Source organism: Argiope bruennichi, chromosome 6, assembly GCF_947563725.1.
Source record: "Argiope bruennichi chromosome 6, qqArgBrue1.1, whole genome shotgun sequence".
In the NCBI taxonomy this organism is placed as follows: Eukaryota; Metazoa; Arthropoda; class Arachnida; order Araneae; family Araneidae; genus Argiope; species Argiope bruennichi.
The window spans coordinates 101764379-101778911 of NC_079156.1; the positions used below are offsets into that span (position 1 = coordinate 101764379).

Sequence of the window (14533 nt, forward strand, 5' to 3'; positions counted from 1 at the left end):
ATAACATCCCTAATGGAGTCAGTTCATATATCGTTACGATCACGTGAGAAAGAATTCAGATACTTTTCATTATAAAAGTGAAACGAATTTATGAAATTTTATCCTTATGAACTTGATCTATTTAACATTGAACTCTTTAATGAAGGTTTGTACCAAAAATCTACAAGTATATTGTCCCGAAGATGTGAAGAACCCTGCCGTGAGTTTAAGCAAATAATTAGATTTATTAGAACTAAGCAACTCACAACAGAACGAGATTGAGAATATACAGATCTCTGAAGTAGTTCAGCTTCTATACATATATAAAAGATTCGAGAATAATCCAATTTGTATGCATAAGAAAGATCTAGAACCTTCCAGATCTTAGTTAACCCTTTAAAGGGCCATTTTTTCTAGTCATATTATGTTAAAATATTTTTAGGCTTGAAATTAGAATAAGAAAAGTGATTCATTTAGCTTATTAGATAAATTTGAGTTATTAGTCTTATTAGATAATTTGGTTAATTAATCATTAAGTAACAAATCAAGACACATCATTTTGTCTGAGATAAAGAACTGAAGCATCTAAGTTTCTGACTTACTAAAAAAATTTGCCAGAACTTATGCCAACCTACATAATTTCATACAAAGATTAATAAACTTGGTGGGAAGCATACTTCCCACGGCCCTAGAAAGGGTTAAATAACAGATAAGATTTTAAATAAAAGATTATCCTGCCTTTCAATAAAACTTTTTGGCTGGGATTTGAACAATTGCCCTACCAATTAGAAATGAGATGCTTAGACGATTGCCGTGTTTTCACATTTGTGTTGCAATATAAACGAATGGATTGCAGTAATGATTCTAGGTTTATAATTAATCAAAAATTCAAGCAACAATTCAATCACATTATAAGGCTTCATATATCATCTAAATGTATCATCGCCTTGTTTTATACTTTGTAGCAACATCATAAAATACCCAGCAAGGTTTCAGAATTTAATTGGTCGCATAATTTTAAAAGTATTTTTTAAACATGAATTTACTGTATTAAAACGTTGTGTTAACGGTATGCTTTTAACTTATTTTGTGCCTGTTGTATTAGCTTACAAACAAAAGTGAAAACCTTGTGATATAAACAAAATCTTATCGTCAGCCCATGATTCAAAATTTAGAACACAGGCATGTACTTTTATTTGGCTCTCACAGCCAGACGGAAAGTAAAGGGTGTTCCAAAATTAACGCAAGATTTGATTTTGCCACCATTCGTGAAGTAAAGTGTTGGCAATCTGAATTTTTAAAAAAACTTTTGACAGCTGATAGTTTAGTGTTAGTAAAAATGAAGCTTTACGCGATGGAACAACGTGTTAACGCAAGATTTGAATTAATTAAACACAGTTTTTTTCCTTTAAATTGTTATATTTTTATTGAATCGTAAAGTATAGGATTATACATGGAATAACACATAGGGAAAATAACCTCCACGGCTTTGCTGGCACATACGCACTTGTTAATCGAAATTTTCCATGACCATTTTGCATAAATGTGGCTGAAGTTCGTTGATGTTGAGTTGAATTTAATCCTTCAATGCATACCTCCTTGCGAGCTTGTTGGCATAGACCTTTGACTTCAAAAATCCCCATAAAAAGAAATCCAGTGGAGTTAAATTACACGATCTAGGGGACCAATTCTTAAATTTCCCAACTGTGGTCGCTAAACTTTCGGTATTTTTGAAATATTCCTCAACAATGAAAACATACTCTATCGTAACGCCCCATTTTTACTAACACTAAATTATCAGATGTCAAAAGGATTTTTAATAGGATTGCAATGCATGAATGGAAGCAAATTTAAATCTTGCGTTAATTTTGGGACACCCTTTATTTTGACCATTTTTTTGAAATTTTTGGCCGGATAAGTTATACATCGCATAAAAATTTGTTTAACAGTATAATATTCAAATTATGTTGTGTGTTTTTTTAACTTTGTATGTTTTAGAAAAAGGGTATCATTATAAAGTGATCTATGAAACCACTTCAGTAAAAAAACAAAGTAGCGGATCATTACTGTAACCCCTAAATTACATATTTATATTCGGTATTTCTTTATAATATAATAACTAAACCAAAAATATAATGCTTCAAATGTGACATTTCTTTTCTGTTCAACTAACAGATGAATTTCCAATTTGTTCGCTTATTGTTAAAAAACGAAATCCAGAATGCAAATTTTCTGTTACGTAAAATTTTTGGCAAATATATATTGAATAAAACTAAACTGTGAGGCAAATATATATTTAGTACCGAGTGGGGAATATAAAATTTAAAAAAAATCACAAATAGGGGCAGTGGCAGCTAATGGCTTAAACAGTAATTTATCACTATTGTTTCGCTTTTTTTTTTTTTCTTTTTCAACCCCGCCATGTTCTTGAAATCAGCTCTCGACTAATAATGACTTTATTTGAAATCACAAAACTTCATTTGCCGTTGAAGAGATCCTAACATCACAATTTTGTGACACATCTTGAGATTTTGAATCTTGATTGATTAATGATATCGACAAATGAATGCAAGAAAGTCTTGATTTAAAGCTTTTTTCTAACAATCGAAAGCAAATCTTTCTAACCTTGGTGACATTTTACATACATAAGATTCATTAATTCTTAAGAGGAGTTTAGGCAAATCAAATCCATCCAATCCGGTTGACTCCGAAATTAGATAACCACAAGTCCACTGTGACTGTGTGATATTTGATTCATATTTTTTTTCATAGATAAAATCAAAATAGCCGTCAAGTAATTTGAAGAAAATCAAGATAATATAAGATGTAGTTCATGTAGGAAGCCTCTTTAATGTCTTTCTCTCTCTCTCATAAGTGTAATTTTAGGAAGTATTAAAATTAGTGAGAACTACGTCGCTATATATGTTGTCACATGGCATCAAAGTAAGCTAGAAACTGATAAAACCAAAATCATTTAACCAAATCATATAGTTTAAAACATATTTGATGTCAAATGAAAGCGAATTTACAAAAACAATTCCTGGCTTCCAGGAAATATTGCCTATTCAATGTGTTGAAACGTATTATTAAATTTATTATATTGTTATTTCTCATCATGTAGTGATCAATACTTATAATATAATTTATAAATGCAATATCAATAATTATTATAGGCTGATTAGAGTATTTTTTATTGTATCTAACATCAATTCTTTTTTAAATAAATCCTAGATTTCGATTATTAATTCATATTATTTATATTGCAGCAAGAGGACCAAATTGCTTAGGAAAGAGACATATTGTAGCAATGCTAGGATTTTTTAATTGCTTTTTTATAAATGCAAACAGGTCGGTTGTTAGTGTCTCCATTGTGGCGATGGTAAAACACATACAACCAAATGAAACTTTCCATCTCAACAACCGTGAAGTTTCTTGCCCATTTCCATCAGCCTCTGAAAATACCATTGAAGGACCAACAGTAAGTGAATGCTTTTATTTAATATTATTTATGGAATTGTAAATAATATATTTAAATATTTGACTTATATATTTAAACATAAATAAATGACTTATAGATTGAAAGATTACAGTATTAGGAAGGTTATCCATTCAAACACCAGGTTATTCTTGCAGGTCAAGCCTTTAAAATTATAAACCGGATTCATTTGGACAGTTTTCTAGCTGAAGTAACAGTGAATATTACAGTTTGCCGGTTTATGGAGGAAAGAGACATTTAAATTGCGTGGAAAATTGGATTATGGGGGGTACCACACAGGATGATCTCAACTATCGCCTATGTAAACCGTTTTATTTTATCATCATTCAAAGCTAGTTAAAATCAAAACAAAATTACTCTAGCTATCCTGTTCGCAAGAAAACATGGACAAAGCAGTTATACGTATAATTATATATATATATATTACAAGCAGAGACGCGGACAAGGCACGTCCGCCACAGCGATGCACAAAAGCAGAAGTAGAAAGGGGAAAGAGAGAAACAAATGATCACTAGTCTTATATAATATGGGATTTCCGGCCAAGCGCCAATTCAACACATTTGTTGACCTTGAGAAGGGGAACGGAAGTATCACTTTCATTTGATACGTAGTACTGATGGCGCATTAGTTTTACAGAGGAATTAATTAAACCGAAAGTGAAATTGGATCACGAAATAAGAGAATATTTTTAGAATCAAGTTACTATGGGCTAAATTAAGATAAAATCTTGGAAATTAATTAAATTGAAATTAGAATTAAAATATCATTACATATATATATAAACTTTTAAACGTTTAGTTTAGGGTTCTATGGACCATGATCGGTAAATACTGAATATAGGAATATGCCTAACACTTTAGAAAGAAGCAGAATTGGGAACGAAAAAGAAACGAATAATGAACTTTTCGAGTGAAGGTTGATTTGGGGTTCTAGGGGCCATGATCGGTAAAACACTAAAGAAATATTCACGAAGTCTTTCCATGAGAACCATTGCAATAGGTAGTCATCCTATAGGAATATACCTAACACTTTAGCAAGAAACAGAATTGGGAACGAAAAAAATATTTACCAAAGAAAAAATAGCTAATTGATTGCTATTGATAGTAATAGACGAACTACAACATAAGTTATAAGGCAGTCAAGCAATATAAATAAACACCATCATAAATCATATCGAGACACTCTATAAGATGGATCTTAGAACTGAGGTCATTTTTTTTATTCGGAACACCAGAAAGGGTCCTTTTATTTCACTGCAAAATTGATAAAAGCGACATTTGTGACCTTGAGAACACCGATGAATAGACTGTTGATGAATTTGAAGGACATTTGATGAATAGACTGTCTCGTCAGGCAATTCAGGTTACTTCTCCAACAAGTAAATAAAATGATGCATGTGAAAGAATTATGTTTATGATTAATATCCATTTAATCTGTTCACTGCTCCAAAACACATCCTTCAAATCCGACAAAATCAATGATTGCTATTTTTGTTAGCATGGTCGAATTTTCCTACTCAATAGTTTTAGCAACTCAAAAAGAATATATGTTGTAATCAAATTTCAATATGATTAATACTGTGTAGGCAGCTAAATCTAATATTTAAATCACACAGTGTAAATGAAAGAATATACTATATAGAATTCTCAAAAATGTCCATAACACTTCAAAACTCTATCAAAAAGAACAAATTATCATGAATTGCCTTAGGTTTAACACTGTTCCTCTTTAGTTATGAAGTTATCTATACTTATAATAAAGCTCAATGTGTGTGTGTGTGTGTGTGTTGGCGCTCTCCCTTAGAGGTCGGGAATGTGCACCTGGGGTCCCTTTTTTGAAATTTTAATTAGAATTTTAATTATTAATTAAAAACTAACTTTCCCGCCAAAAAAATCTTCCATTTTCCCCACCGCCAACTTTTCCGCCAAAAATATTTTCCATTTTCCCCACCGCCAAATGAGTAAGGCTTCAGTTTTCTTTTTCTCCCAACAGTAATGAAGCTAGGGTTAACATTTTTCGGCGGATTATTTTAAACGATTCTGTTTATTTTCTTAATGTTTTATGCATTTAAAAGTAAACATTGTTAATTAATCCATGTTTCAGATTCATTCTGAAGTACTTTTGAATTAAAATAACACAGAATAAAGGAAATTAAAAATGTATAATCTGCATAACGTTACCCCAACTGGCGTAGAAAAATTCACGCATTTGCGTTAACGTAACTGACGAAGAAAATTCACGCATGCGCATTGTTTTCTGATTGTTGACATGACAACCAACGGATGATTTAAATTATTTTTAGGTTAGTTGCATGCTTTTGTAAGTAAATTGTATTTATATTAGTTATATATTTTTTGTATATGCTTATAGTTTTAAGTACATCGTTTTTTGAGTAGTTTTTTTTAACCTGTTTTCGATTATTTAAATTATTTTTAGATTAATTGCATGCTTTTGTAATTAAATTGTATTTATGTTAGTTATATATATTTTTGTATATGCTTATAGTTTTAAGTACAGCGTTTTTTAAGTAGTTTTTTTAAACCTGTTTTCGGCCGATTATTTTAAACAATTCATTTTATTTTCTTAGTGTTTGATGCATTTAAAATGAAACATTGTTAATGAATCGATCTGTTCATGATGAATCTGAGAAATTTTTGTTGACAAATTCTTGAGATATTACATAAATTAAGAAAGATATTCTTTAGTGACCATAAAGTTTAAACGCTCAGTGCCTCTATTATCAGTAATCATATTATTAAAAAAAATGCTTTGCTTCAGTAAAATATATTATTATATTAATTGCAAATTAATCATTTACACTTTAATTTAAAGCATAATTTCTACGAGGGGTAACAGAAAATGAGAGAGATACATACCACGCTATGACTGAAGGCCTTTATAATATTATGAGTGAATTATATGACTATCAAAATTTGAAGTTTTAAAATATTTTGCTGAAGAATCTATTAAAGTTGGAATTGCGTAAAATATTTAATGGTACGACCGGAGTATTCCGGTTCAACCTGTTATTAAAATTTATTAAAATTATTAAATTTAAGTTAAAATTAAGTTAAAAATTATTAAATATTTTATTAAAAGTTATTAAAATTTAAACGAACATTAAGATTGGAGAACCGGCTGGTCGCCAAAGGCGGCTAGTTCTAAATAAAAGATGTCTCAGTCATTTTCTGCTACATTTTTGAAAATAAATGAAGTTATTCTGTGGAAATTTTCAACCCTAGGGGATTTTCTTTAGGATGCTATTTTTTATAGTTTAACTTATTATTAGTCCTTTCTAGTCTATTTTACAACGTAATGGTGGACATGTGAAGCATTTGTTCTTTTTGAATCAATAAAAATATTGCTGATCATTTTCAGAGTATTTTCACTTAGTTTCCCTTTTTTGAAATTCGATTAAATAACAGTATATTATCTGAAATGATTGTTACCTAATATGAAAACAAATACATATATACCATTTTCTTACGTAACATTCATTTTATAATTTCCTTTAATGATCAGATTCATAGCTCAATTGATTAAATGATCAAATGAGTAATAAACTTATGAAATAATGGTACTGATTTGCAAAATTCTAGACGATCGTGCTAGAGTTTTCTGCGGGTATGTTTTTTAACTAATTTTTTTTTTTTTTCTCCCTGTTAACTAATTTTTTTTTCTGTACTTATTGAATATTTTTTTCTGTAGTTCTATTTTGTTGCGTTTTTCTGTGTTACTAATTTTTTTCTGCAGTTTTGTGTGTGTGTGTTTTATAGGTATTTATACGTTTAAAAGAAAAAGGTATTAATACCAACTATTCTATTGTTTTATTATATGTTCTTTCTTATTATGATTTTTTTAAAGACTTCAAGGATTTCCTGATCTTATAGATACATATAGTCATACATATATACATATATGTAATCTGTAAACATATTACATACATATATAACATTGTTTTAACCAAAAGCATTAATTTCAGATTTAATTTCCCGAATTCATTCATTCAAGCTGTGTAAAAGTCAATGATTTTTTTTTTCTGTTACAGGAATCAAATATTTTGAAAAGCTTTTTTAAACCTTCGTTAAGAGTTTTATCACCTAAGACTAATCATAGTGCTTTTATTAATAATTCTTCGAAATCAAGAGGTTTTTTTAATCTCAAAACCATGATAAATAGAGAAAACGACTGCGGTGAACATTCCTCATTAAAAGATTTATAATATTCATAAAGTTTACCAGGTCTTATGGTGTTCCAGTTATAAATATCATTGGACATCTCAAGCTACTGCTTTTCAAAACTTCTGTCAATCGATATAAGTGTGTAAGTAAACATATTAATTAAAGATACCGAAATAAATTACATCAACACTTTGAGTAATTTATTTCAGCAAAATACGACAAATATGTGCCATATTTTGGATCAAATTTGATCTTTTCTAAAATATGAATCTTTACTCAAAAGCGTGGTATTGAGAAAGTGTACGAAAAAACCAATTCTATTTAGAGATATTGTTCTCAAATTCGAAGACATTGATTCAATTGCTTCTCCTTATTCTTGTGAATTTGTTTATTTTATTTGTAAATCTTTATGACCTTCTAGTACCAAGGTGATTTTGACTGGAATTCGGAGATGCAGGGCTACATATTAGGAGTTAGCTACGGAGGATACATGTTCACTCAGATACCTGGTGGCAAACTTGCGGACATTATAGGATCAAAAATTCTTTTAGCAGCATCCAACGCTGCCATTGGCGTACTGACAATAATCACCCCTTTTGCAGCTTCGTGGAATATCTATGCATTGATTGTCGTTAATTTGCTGCGAAGTGCATTACAGGTATCAAAATTTGCATCTGTTATAATATTTATAAAAAAATTGTATAAAATAGGATTTATAAAAGATGATTATATACTAATACATCAAATACAACAGTAAATTTTAATGGATTTTTAGTGATATAGCTGTTTTTATTGCAAAAATTAAAATCTTCAATTAAGAAACTTTTCTTTTTATTGTTAGTGAATGTTCAAATTGCATAAAATTTTAACCAATAATTTTTATTTCCTTAAATGGCCAAGGAATTGAAATTCTGTTTCGACTTAGATTATGACTTACATTATTTTTTAATTATTAATTCAAATGTATCATGACATCCAAATGTTATGTTGTTAATTTTCCTTTCGATTTCCGTCATCCATTCATCGCTTCTGTTATGACAAATAAAATATTTTCAATTAATACAACACCGCAGCAACAGCATAAACATTAATTACAAGGGGTGTTCAAATGAAAAGGTACGAAACGACATTGTGAGTATAAATGAAGACTTTATTCAACGTATACACCACAGACCTGGGCACAACGATCTCATTGATTAAAGAGCCGAAGGATTCCTTGTACCCAGAATTCCTGTGGCTTTGACGAGATCCAGTCCTTCACAGCGTCCTTGAGTTCGCCGTCGGAATTGAAGCGCTTCCCTTTCAGATGTTTTTTCAGGGGACTAAACATCCGAAATTGCAGGGTAACATGTCTGGGCTGTAAGGTGGATGGTCGAGCTGCTCACACTTGCACTTGACGACTGCCGCGTGTGTGACCTTGGGGAGCAGAACCACACCCTCCGTGAGTAGCCGCGGTCATTTGTTCTTGGTGGATACTATGGATACTATTGGAAGATACTATGGAAAGAACATTTGCTGAAATTCTACCCTCAACATTATACCTAAACCAAAGTTTAATCAAATCTCTAACAAATGCTATTAGTGAATTTCAATGATTTTGATAGAAATAAATATCCAAGAATAAATAACCGGAATATCCCAGAATATTATAAACACTAAGAATAATTCTTATGCAAATAATTAAAAAAATACATCAAAAGTTTCATTACTTAAATTAATTATTCAATCGAAATATAACGTTTTATCAAGGTAAAGAAAACTTGTGGAAAGTTATTTAGATAGAAATGATGATGTTGACTTTTAACTCGAAGAATATCAAGGAACTCTTCCAACTGATTACTATCTATTGATTGAAATTTTGATCAATAGATAGTGTTTCTGAAATATAAGGCTTAGAGCTCAAAGTCAATTATGACAAACAAGTTCAAAGCAATCTTGGCCTAGGGGTAGCACGTCTTGCCCGTGATCTGGGCGTCTCGGATTCGATTCGCGATTAGGGCAGGGTTATTCCTCTCCCTTTGTTCTATCTGTGAGGTGTGTGAAAGAGCCCCCCCCCCGAGAAAAGGAGTTGTGCAAGTGATTGTGTGAGTGTCATCTTCATATGAGCTAGAAGTCAGACTTCTGTCCTCGCGTGCTCAGGGGCCTTTAACCTCACAAGCTACTGCACAAACTCGGCTTAAATCGCTGACTTCGTCAGCGGGCTTGTCTATGACAGATGCATAAGTAACAACAACATACTTCGTTAAGTTACAATTCCTTCATCAGACATTACAAGCAGTTCTTGGATGATAAAGGTAAACGATTTAACATTTTCAACAATAAATATTTTACATTTATGTTAACTAGTTTGAAATATGAAACCTGTGTATATGTTAGTTATCTATCTCAAATTTATTCAAAGTTCATTTAGATTTTTGGAAATTAATATATTTATCCACGGGTCATGGAAAAGGAATCTTTATAGTAGTTTAAACAAGGCAAGCAAACTGTAAAATATCCGCAACAATAAATTTAACCGAACTAAGTTACTTTTAGAATTCCTTCAGGTCTTATCAAAGATACATCGAAAGTTCAAACTGGATGAAATGGAAGACTTGCGATTGGTTTTTTATTCCTGCTAGGAAAATTAAAGACCAGAAAACAGTTTCATTTTTTGCTGAAACTAAATGACGCTCTCTTAAAAAAAAAATTTCGATGTGGGAAGACTACTCAAGCTATGATTTATTTTCCCACTTTATTCAATTTTCTCTCATAAAATGTAGAAATGACAATGAATGCTAGAGAACTGTTAAACTGTGAAACAGCAGGGAATGGCCTGTTTTCAGCCCTAAATTTCTTATAATGATGTCGTGTCCGCGTTACTACGGAGAGGGGTTTCAGTAGTTTCTGAGGATAAAGACTCTTAAGCACCCAAGGGGAGATGTTGGATTACTAGCTCATAAGAAAATGGCCCTGACACACTCGCTTGCACAACCCCTTTTTACATGGGGGGGGGTCTCTTTCACACACCTCACTTTCACACGGTGGAAGAGCAACCAGTCCCGACACAGGACTCGAACCCGGGACGCCCAGATCACAGGGAAGACGCGCTGCCCCTAAGCCAGGACGCCAGCGCGCTCTGTTCCTTCTCTAGTTAATTAAAATTTATAGAATAATCAAATTAAAATTGTTATACAGTTTTCCAAGAACAATGTGAAGTACTTTTCACTGGCAATTCTCTTATTAATAAACTAAATCATTCTAAAGATATCTTAAAAGCTAATCTGTAAATGAGCATTTGAAAATTTTTCGAAGCTATTATATAATAAAAACAAATTTATTATAAAAATTTCGATATTTATCCGGATTTTATGATCTGAGTTAAGAGACTAGTGAGGGTTTTTGTTAGCGTATTCTTTTACTTAATGTGTGCCAAAACGAAACAATAATTTCATTTAGAAATAAATTTTAAATAATATTTTTGCCATTGCTACTTATGGTGACTAATCGACTTCACCTTAGGTATCAGGGAAATAATCAGGGAGCAAATAGCATACAGAATGTAAGAAGATGTTCTTATATTACGCAGTCGTCAAAACGGAAAGGATGATGCTCCTGTTTCTCAAATTCCTCGATAGAAGGCATAGACTGGAATAGACTCACTTAAATTCATAGACTCACTTAAATTATCTAACTCTATACAAGTATCACTTATCACTTCTGTGAGTCAGCATGCTACCTTATCAGATCGAGAAGTGTAGCTACTTTTAAATTCTTTGTTTTGGAATCCAGTAGTTTAAAATGGTCTATTTTACATTAGATATAGGTCATTTATTAATATTTTCCTATATTATGAACATTACCGTCTCGTATATATGAGAAATGCCTGCTATAATTCTTTGTTAATTGGAAATATAGGTTGTTGTTTGTCGGAACCTTCTCATTAAAATGGAATATATTAAAGATCCAGGCGATATGTCCAGTTCGAAGGTCTAATTAGCAAATTTCAAAGTTTTTGTTGTTGTTTTATATTTTTATACTGAATATTTAAGAATTTTTGCTATGGTTTTTTGTTGTTCTCTTACATTTTATATTGAAATCTTAAAGATATTCTAATACCATTCAACCATTCAAAGCACATCTATATGCAGTAGTGAAAGAGTTTGATTATCAAACATAAATATGGTCCGATAATAAAAGCAAAGATTGCTTACAAAGTGCTTATTCAATATGTGCTTGAATTGCATATCTAGATACATATAAGAGCGTAGTAAGTTAAAATTAAGTGTCGTTTTATTCGAGACGCAATTGAATTTCCGGAAGATTAAAAAACATGGCGTGACTAATTCAAAAAAGGAAAAATTTTACGTATTTTCAGCTATTAGATTTTTGTAAGTTGAAGGGTTAAGATTCTGCTCTACGCAAGTGAAACTTGGACACTCAGCGTTCTCTGAACATGTTCGGGAGAAAGATCCTTAAAACTATCTTTGGTCCAGTACTAGAGAGAGGAAGTTGGAGAGCTAGATTCAGTTTTGAATTATGCAGACTCTATAGGCAACCACAGCTAACACTGGATGTCCGGAGTAATAGCTTAAGATGGCTCGGCCATATCTGGAGAAGCCCTAAAAACAGCACCCACAAAATATCCACTTTTAAAAATCCTATGGGATCTCGGGCCATAGGAAGACCTCCGACTTGATGGCTGGATAATGAGGAAAGAGAGCTGAATGTTATGAAGAATAAGGAACTGGAAGGGAATTGCGAGGAATAGAAAGCGCTGGAATGTGCACATGGTTGAGGCAGCCAAAGTCTGCAAAGTCTGTTGTGTTCATGAAGAAGAAGGGATTAAGGAGGTGAATTACAAATTAGATTTCAGGTTGTTCATAGGTCAAACAAATAATACCAAAGAAATGTTCGAAATATTTTAATACCAAAGAAAATCTGTGTTTTTTGTTAATAATTTAAAAATAAATGAATCTGAAGGATGGTTCGAAGGAGAAAAAAAAGAGTAGAACAAGGATTTCATACATAGGTGGTAACTGTTCACAAATCGAATTCCTTAGCAGTTTCATTTATTCGAACCTTCAGCTTGAAAATACTTTAAGGACACAAAGAATTTGCGAAACTTCTCTGGAATACTTCAAACTGCTTTTGAATCAGCAGAATCTTGAGTTTGAGTTTGCTTGCACTTTATAGCAAAATAGCTTCGGCATAATTTATAGCATAATTTCCAGATATTATGCTGTAAAGTGCAATAGCCGAATTAGCTATTCTTGGCTAAACTGCCTAATACTCATGGTATTAATAAATTTAAAGGAATTTATAATAAAATTTAAACATGGAATATCATTGAAATCCAAATGTATAACATTGTTTTAAAAAACAGTCATGAAAGAACGGAATAATGATGTTGTAAAGTATGACGCAGTCCTAAAAACCATAACTAATATTTTAGATATGATTACAAAAACCTATGTTTAAAAAAAAAGAAAAAACAGCAACAACAAAATGTTAAATGTTACCTTGAAAGGATACCCATATTAGTGCTAAGCTGGAATAACTGTCTAAAGGTTTAGGTTTGGTTTGGTTATATTAACGTCCCGTTTGAAGCAAAACTAGGGCTATTTTGGGACGGACGACACCTGAGCTGGCACCCCCCTCTCCACATCACACCACACCAGCGGGAGTCTAAAGGTTTAGAGAAATTATGTGGGAAATAATCAAAAATATGTAGTTTTTGTGAAATTTACTAAACATTTATTTGTAATATAACTATCAGTATTATTTTTGTTTTGTACTTTTATTATTGAATCGTAATCGTATAAAAACTTTGTTTCTAATGATTTTGTTTATTTGCTGCTTCATAGGGCTTTGTCATCCCAGCTATGTTTAGAATGGCATCCAACTGGTTTCCAAGCAAGGAGAGAGGTTTTCTTTCAACATTAGTGGTATGTGGGTACGGCTTTGGAGTCGCAGCTACTGGTATATTAACTGGTTGGCTATGCGACACTCCTCATTTACGTTGGCCATCCGCATTTTATTTCTGGGGTGAGATGCTGAATTTTGATTGAAATTTTACACTGTTGTTGAATGCGCAAGAAATTGCAAGCATAAGATGGAAACATTTTGGAATAGGGGAAACACTGTAATTTAAAATATCCATATATTCAGAACTTTAAATCAGAAGGCTGGAAGGGCAAGGAAACATTTTTTTTTTAATATTAAATGAATAAAATGTATATTTTTAATTTGGGTATAGTTAAAAAAAACTTAAAAAATTGAGCCAGAATGCCGATCTTGGAAAAGCAAGTTTCTTTTATCCTGAAAGATGAGAATGAGGTTCCTTGTTTTAACTATGAAGAATTTATTTTTCATTGTCTTAGAGTAGGTTTGTGGCATTGGATATGCAGTTGTTGGCGTAATAAATTGATCTTTCACTTCATCAAATCCGCAACTGTCAGATTCTTGGGTATTAAAGCACTTGAAGCCTGACCACAATTGATTCATGTCTATTCTGTAATGATAGGTTAATGGAAACTTTGGATAAGATTCGGTGGATGTTTATTCTTATTGCACCATAGTCCTTGAGAATTTCAACTAGCGAGTCTCAAATAAAATGCGAATACTTTTAGTTATAGATTTCATTTACTTACTTACAGTTTAAACTGAATAATTGTCATGAATTAAATATCTTAATAGTTTCCACAATTTCCAATAAAATATCTATAATTCTTTTTCAAGATATTGGAGGTTATGACATCTTGATTACGTATGTCATCAAGATCAACTTTATATATCATCAAGGCAAACTTTAAAATTATTTTCTTTTTATAGTGACACTTAATATTGCTAAAATAGAAGTATTAGTATTAAATGAAAAGCCTTGATATTGTTAAAA

The 14533-nt window shown here is 31.5% G+C and overlaps 1 protein-coding gene across 1 annotated transcript in view; it reads left to right on the forward strand.

Moving 5' to 3' along the window:
- LOC129972760 (sialin-like) overlaps positions 1-14533 on the forward strand; it is a 29017-nt gene that overhangs the window by 411 nt on the left and 14073 nt on the right. The window contains exons 2-4 of the mRNA XM_056087011.1: positions 3246-3457; positions 8078-8314; positions 13503-13683. Of these exons, the coding sequence (XP_055942986.1) occupies positions 3246-3457; positions 8078-8314; positions 13503-13683 (630 nt within the window). The remainder of the gene's footprint in view (positions 1-3245; positions 3458-8077; positions 8315-13502; positions 13684-14533) is intronic.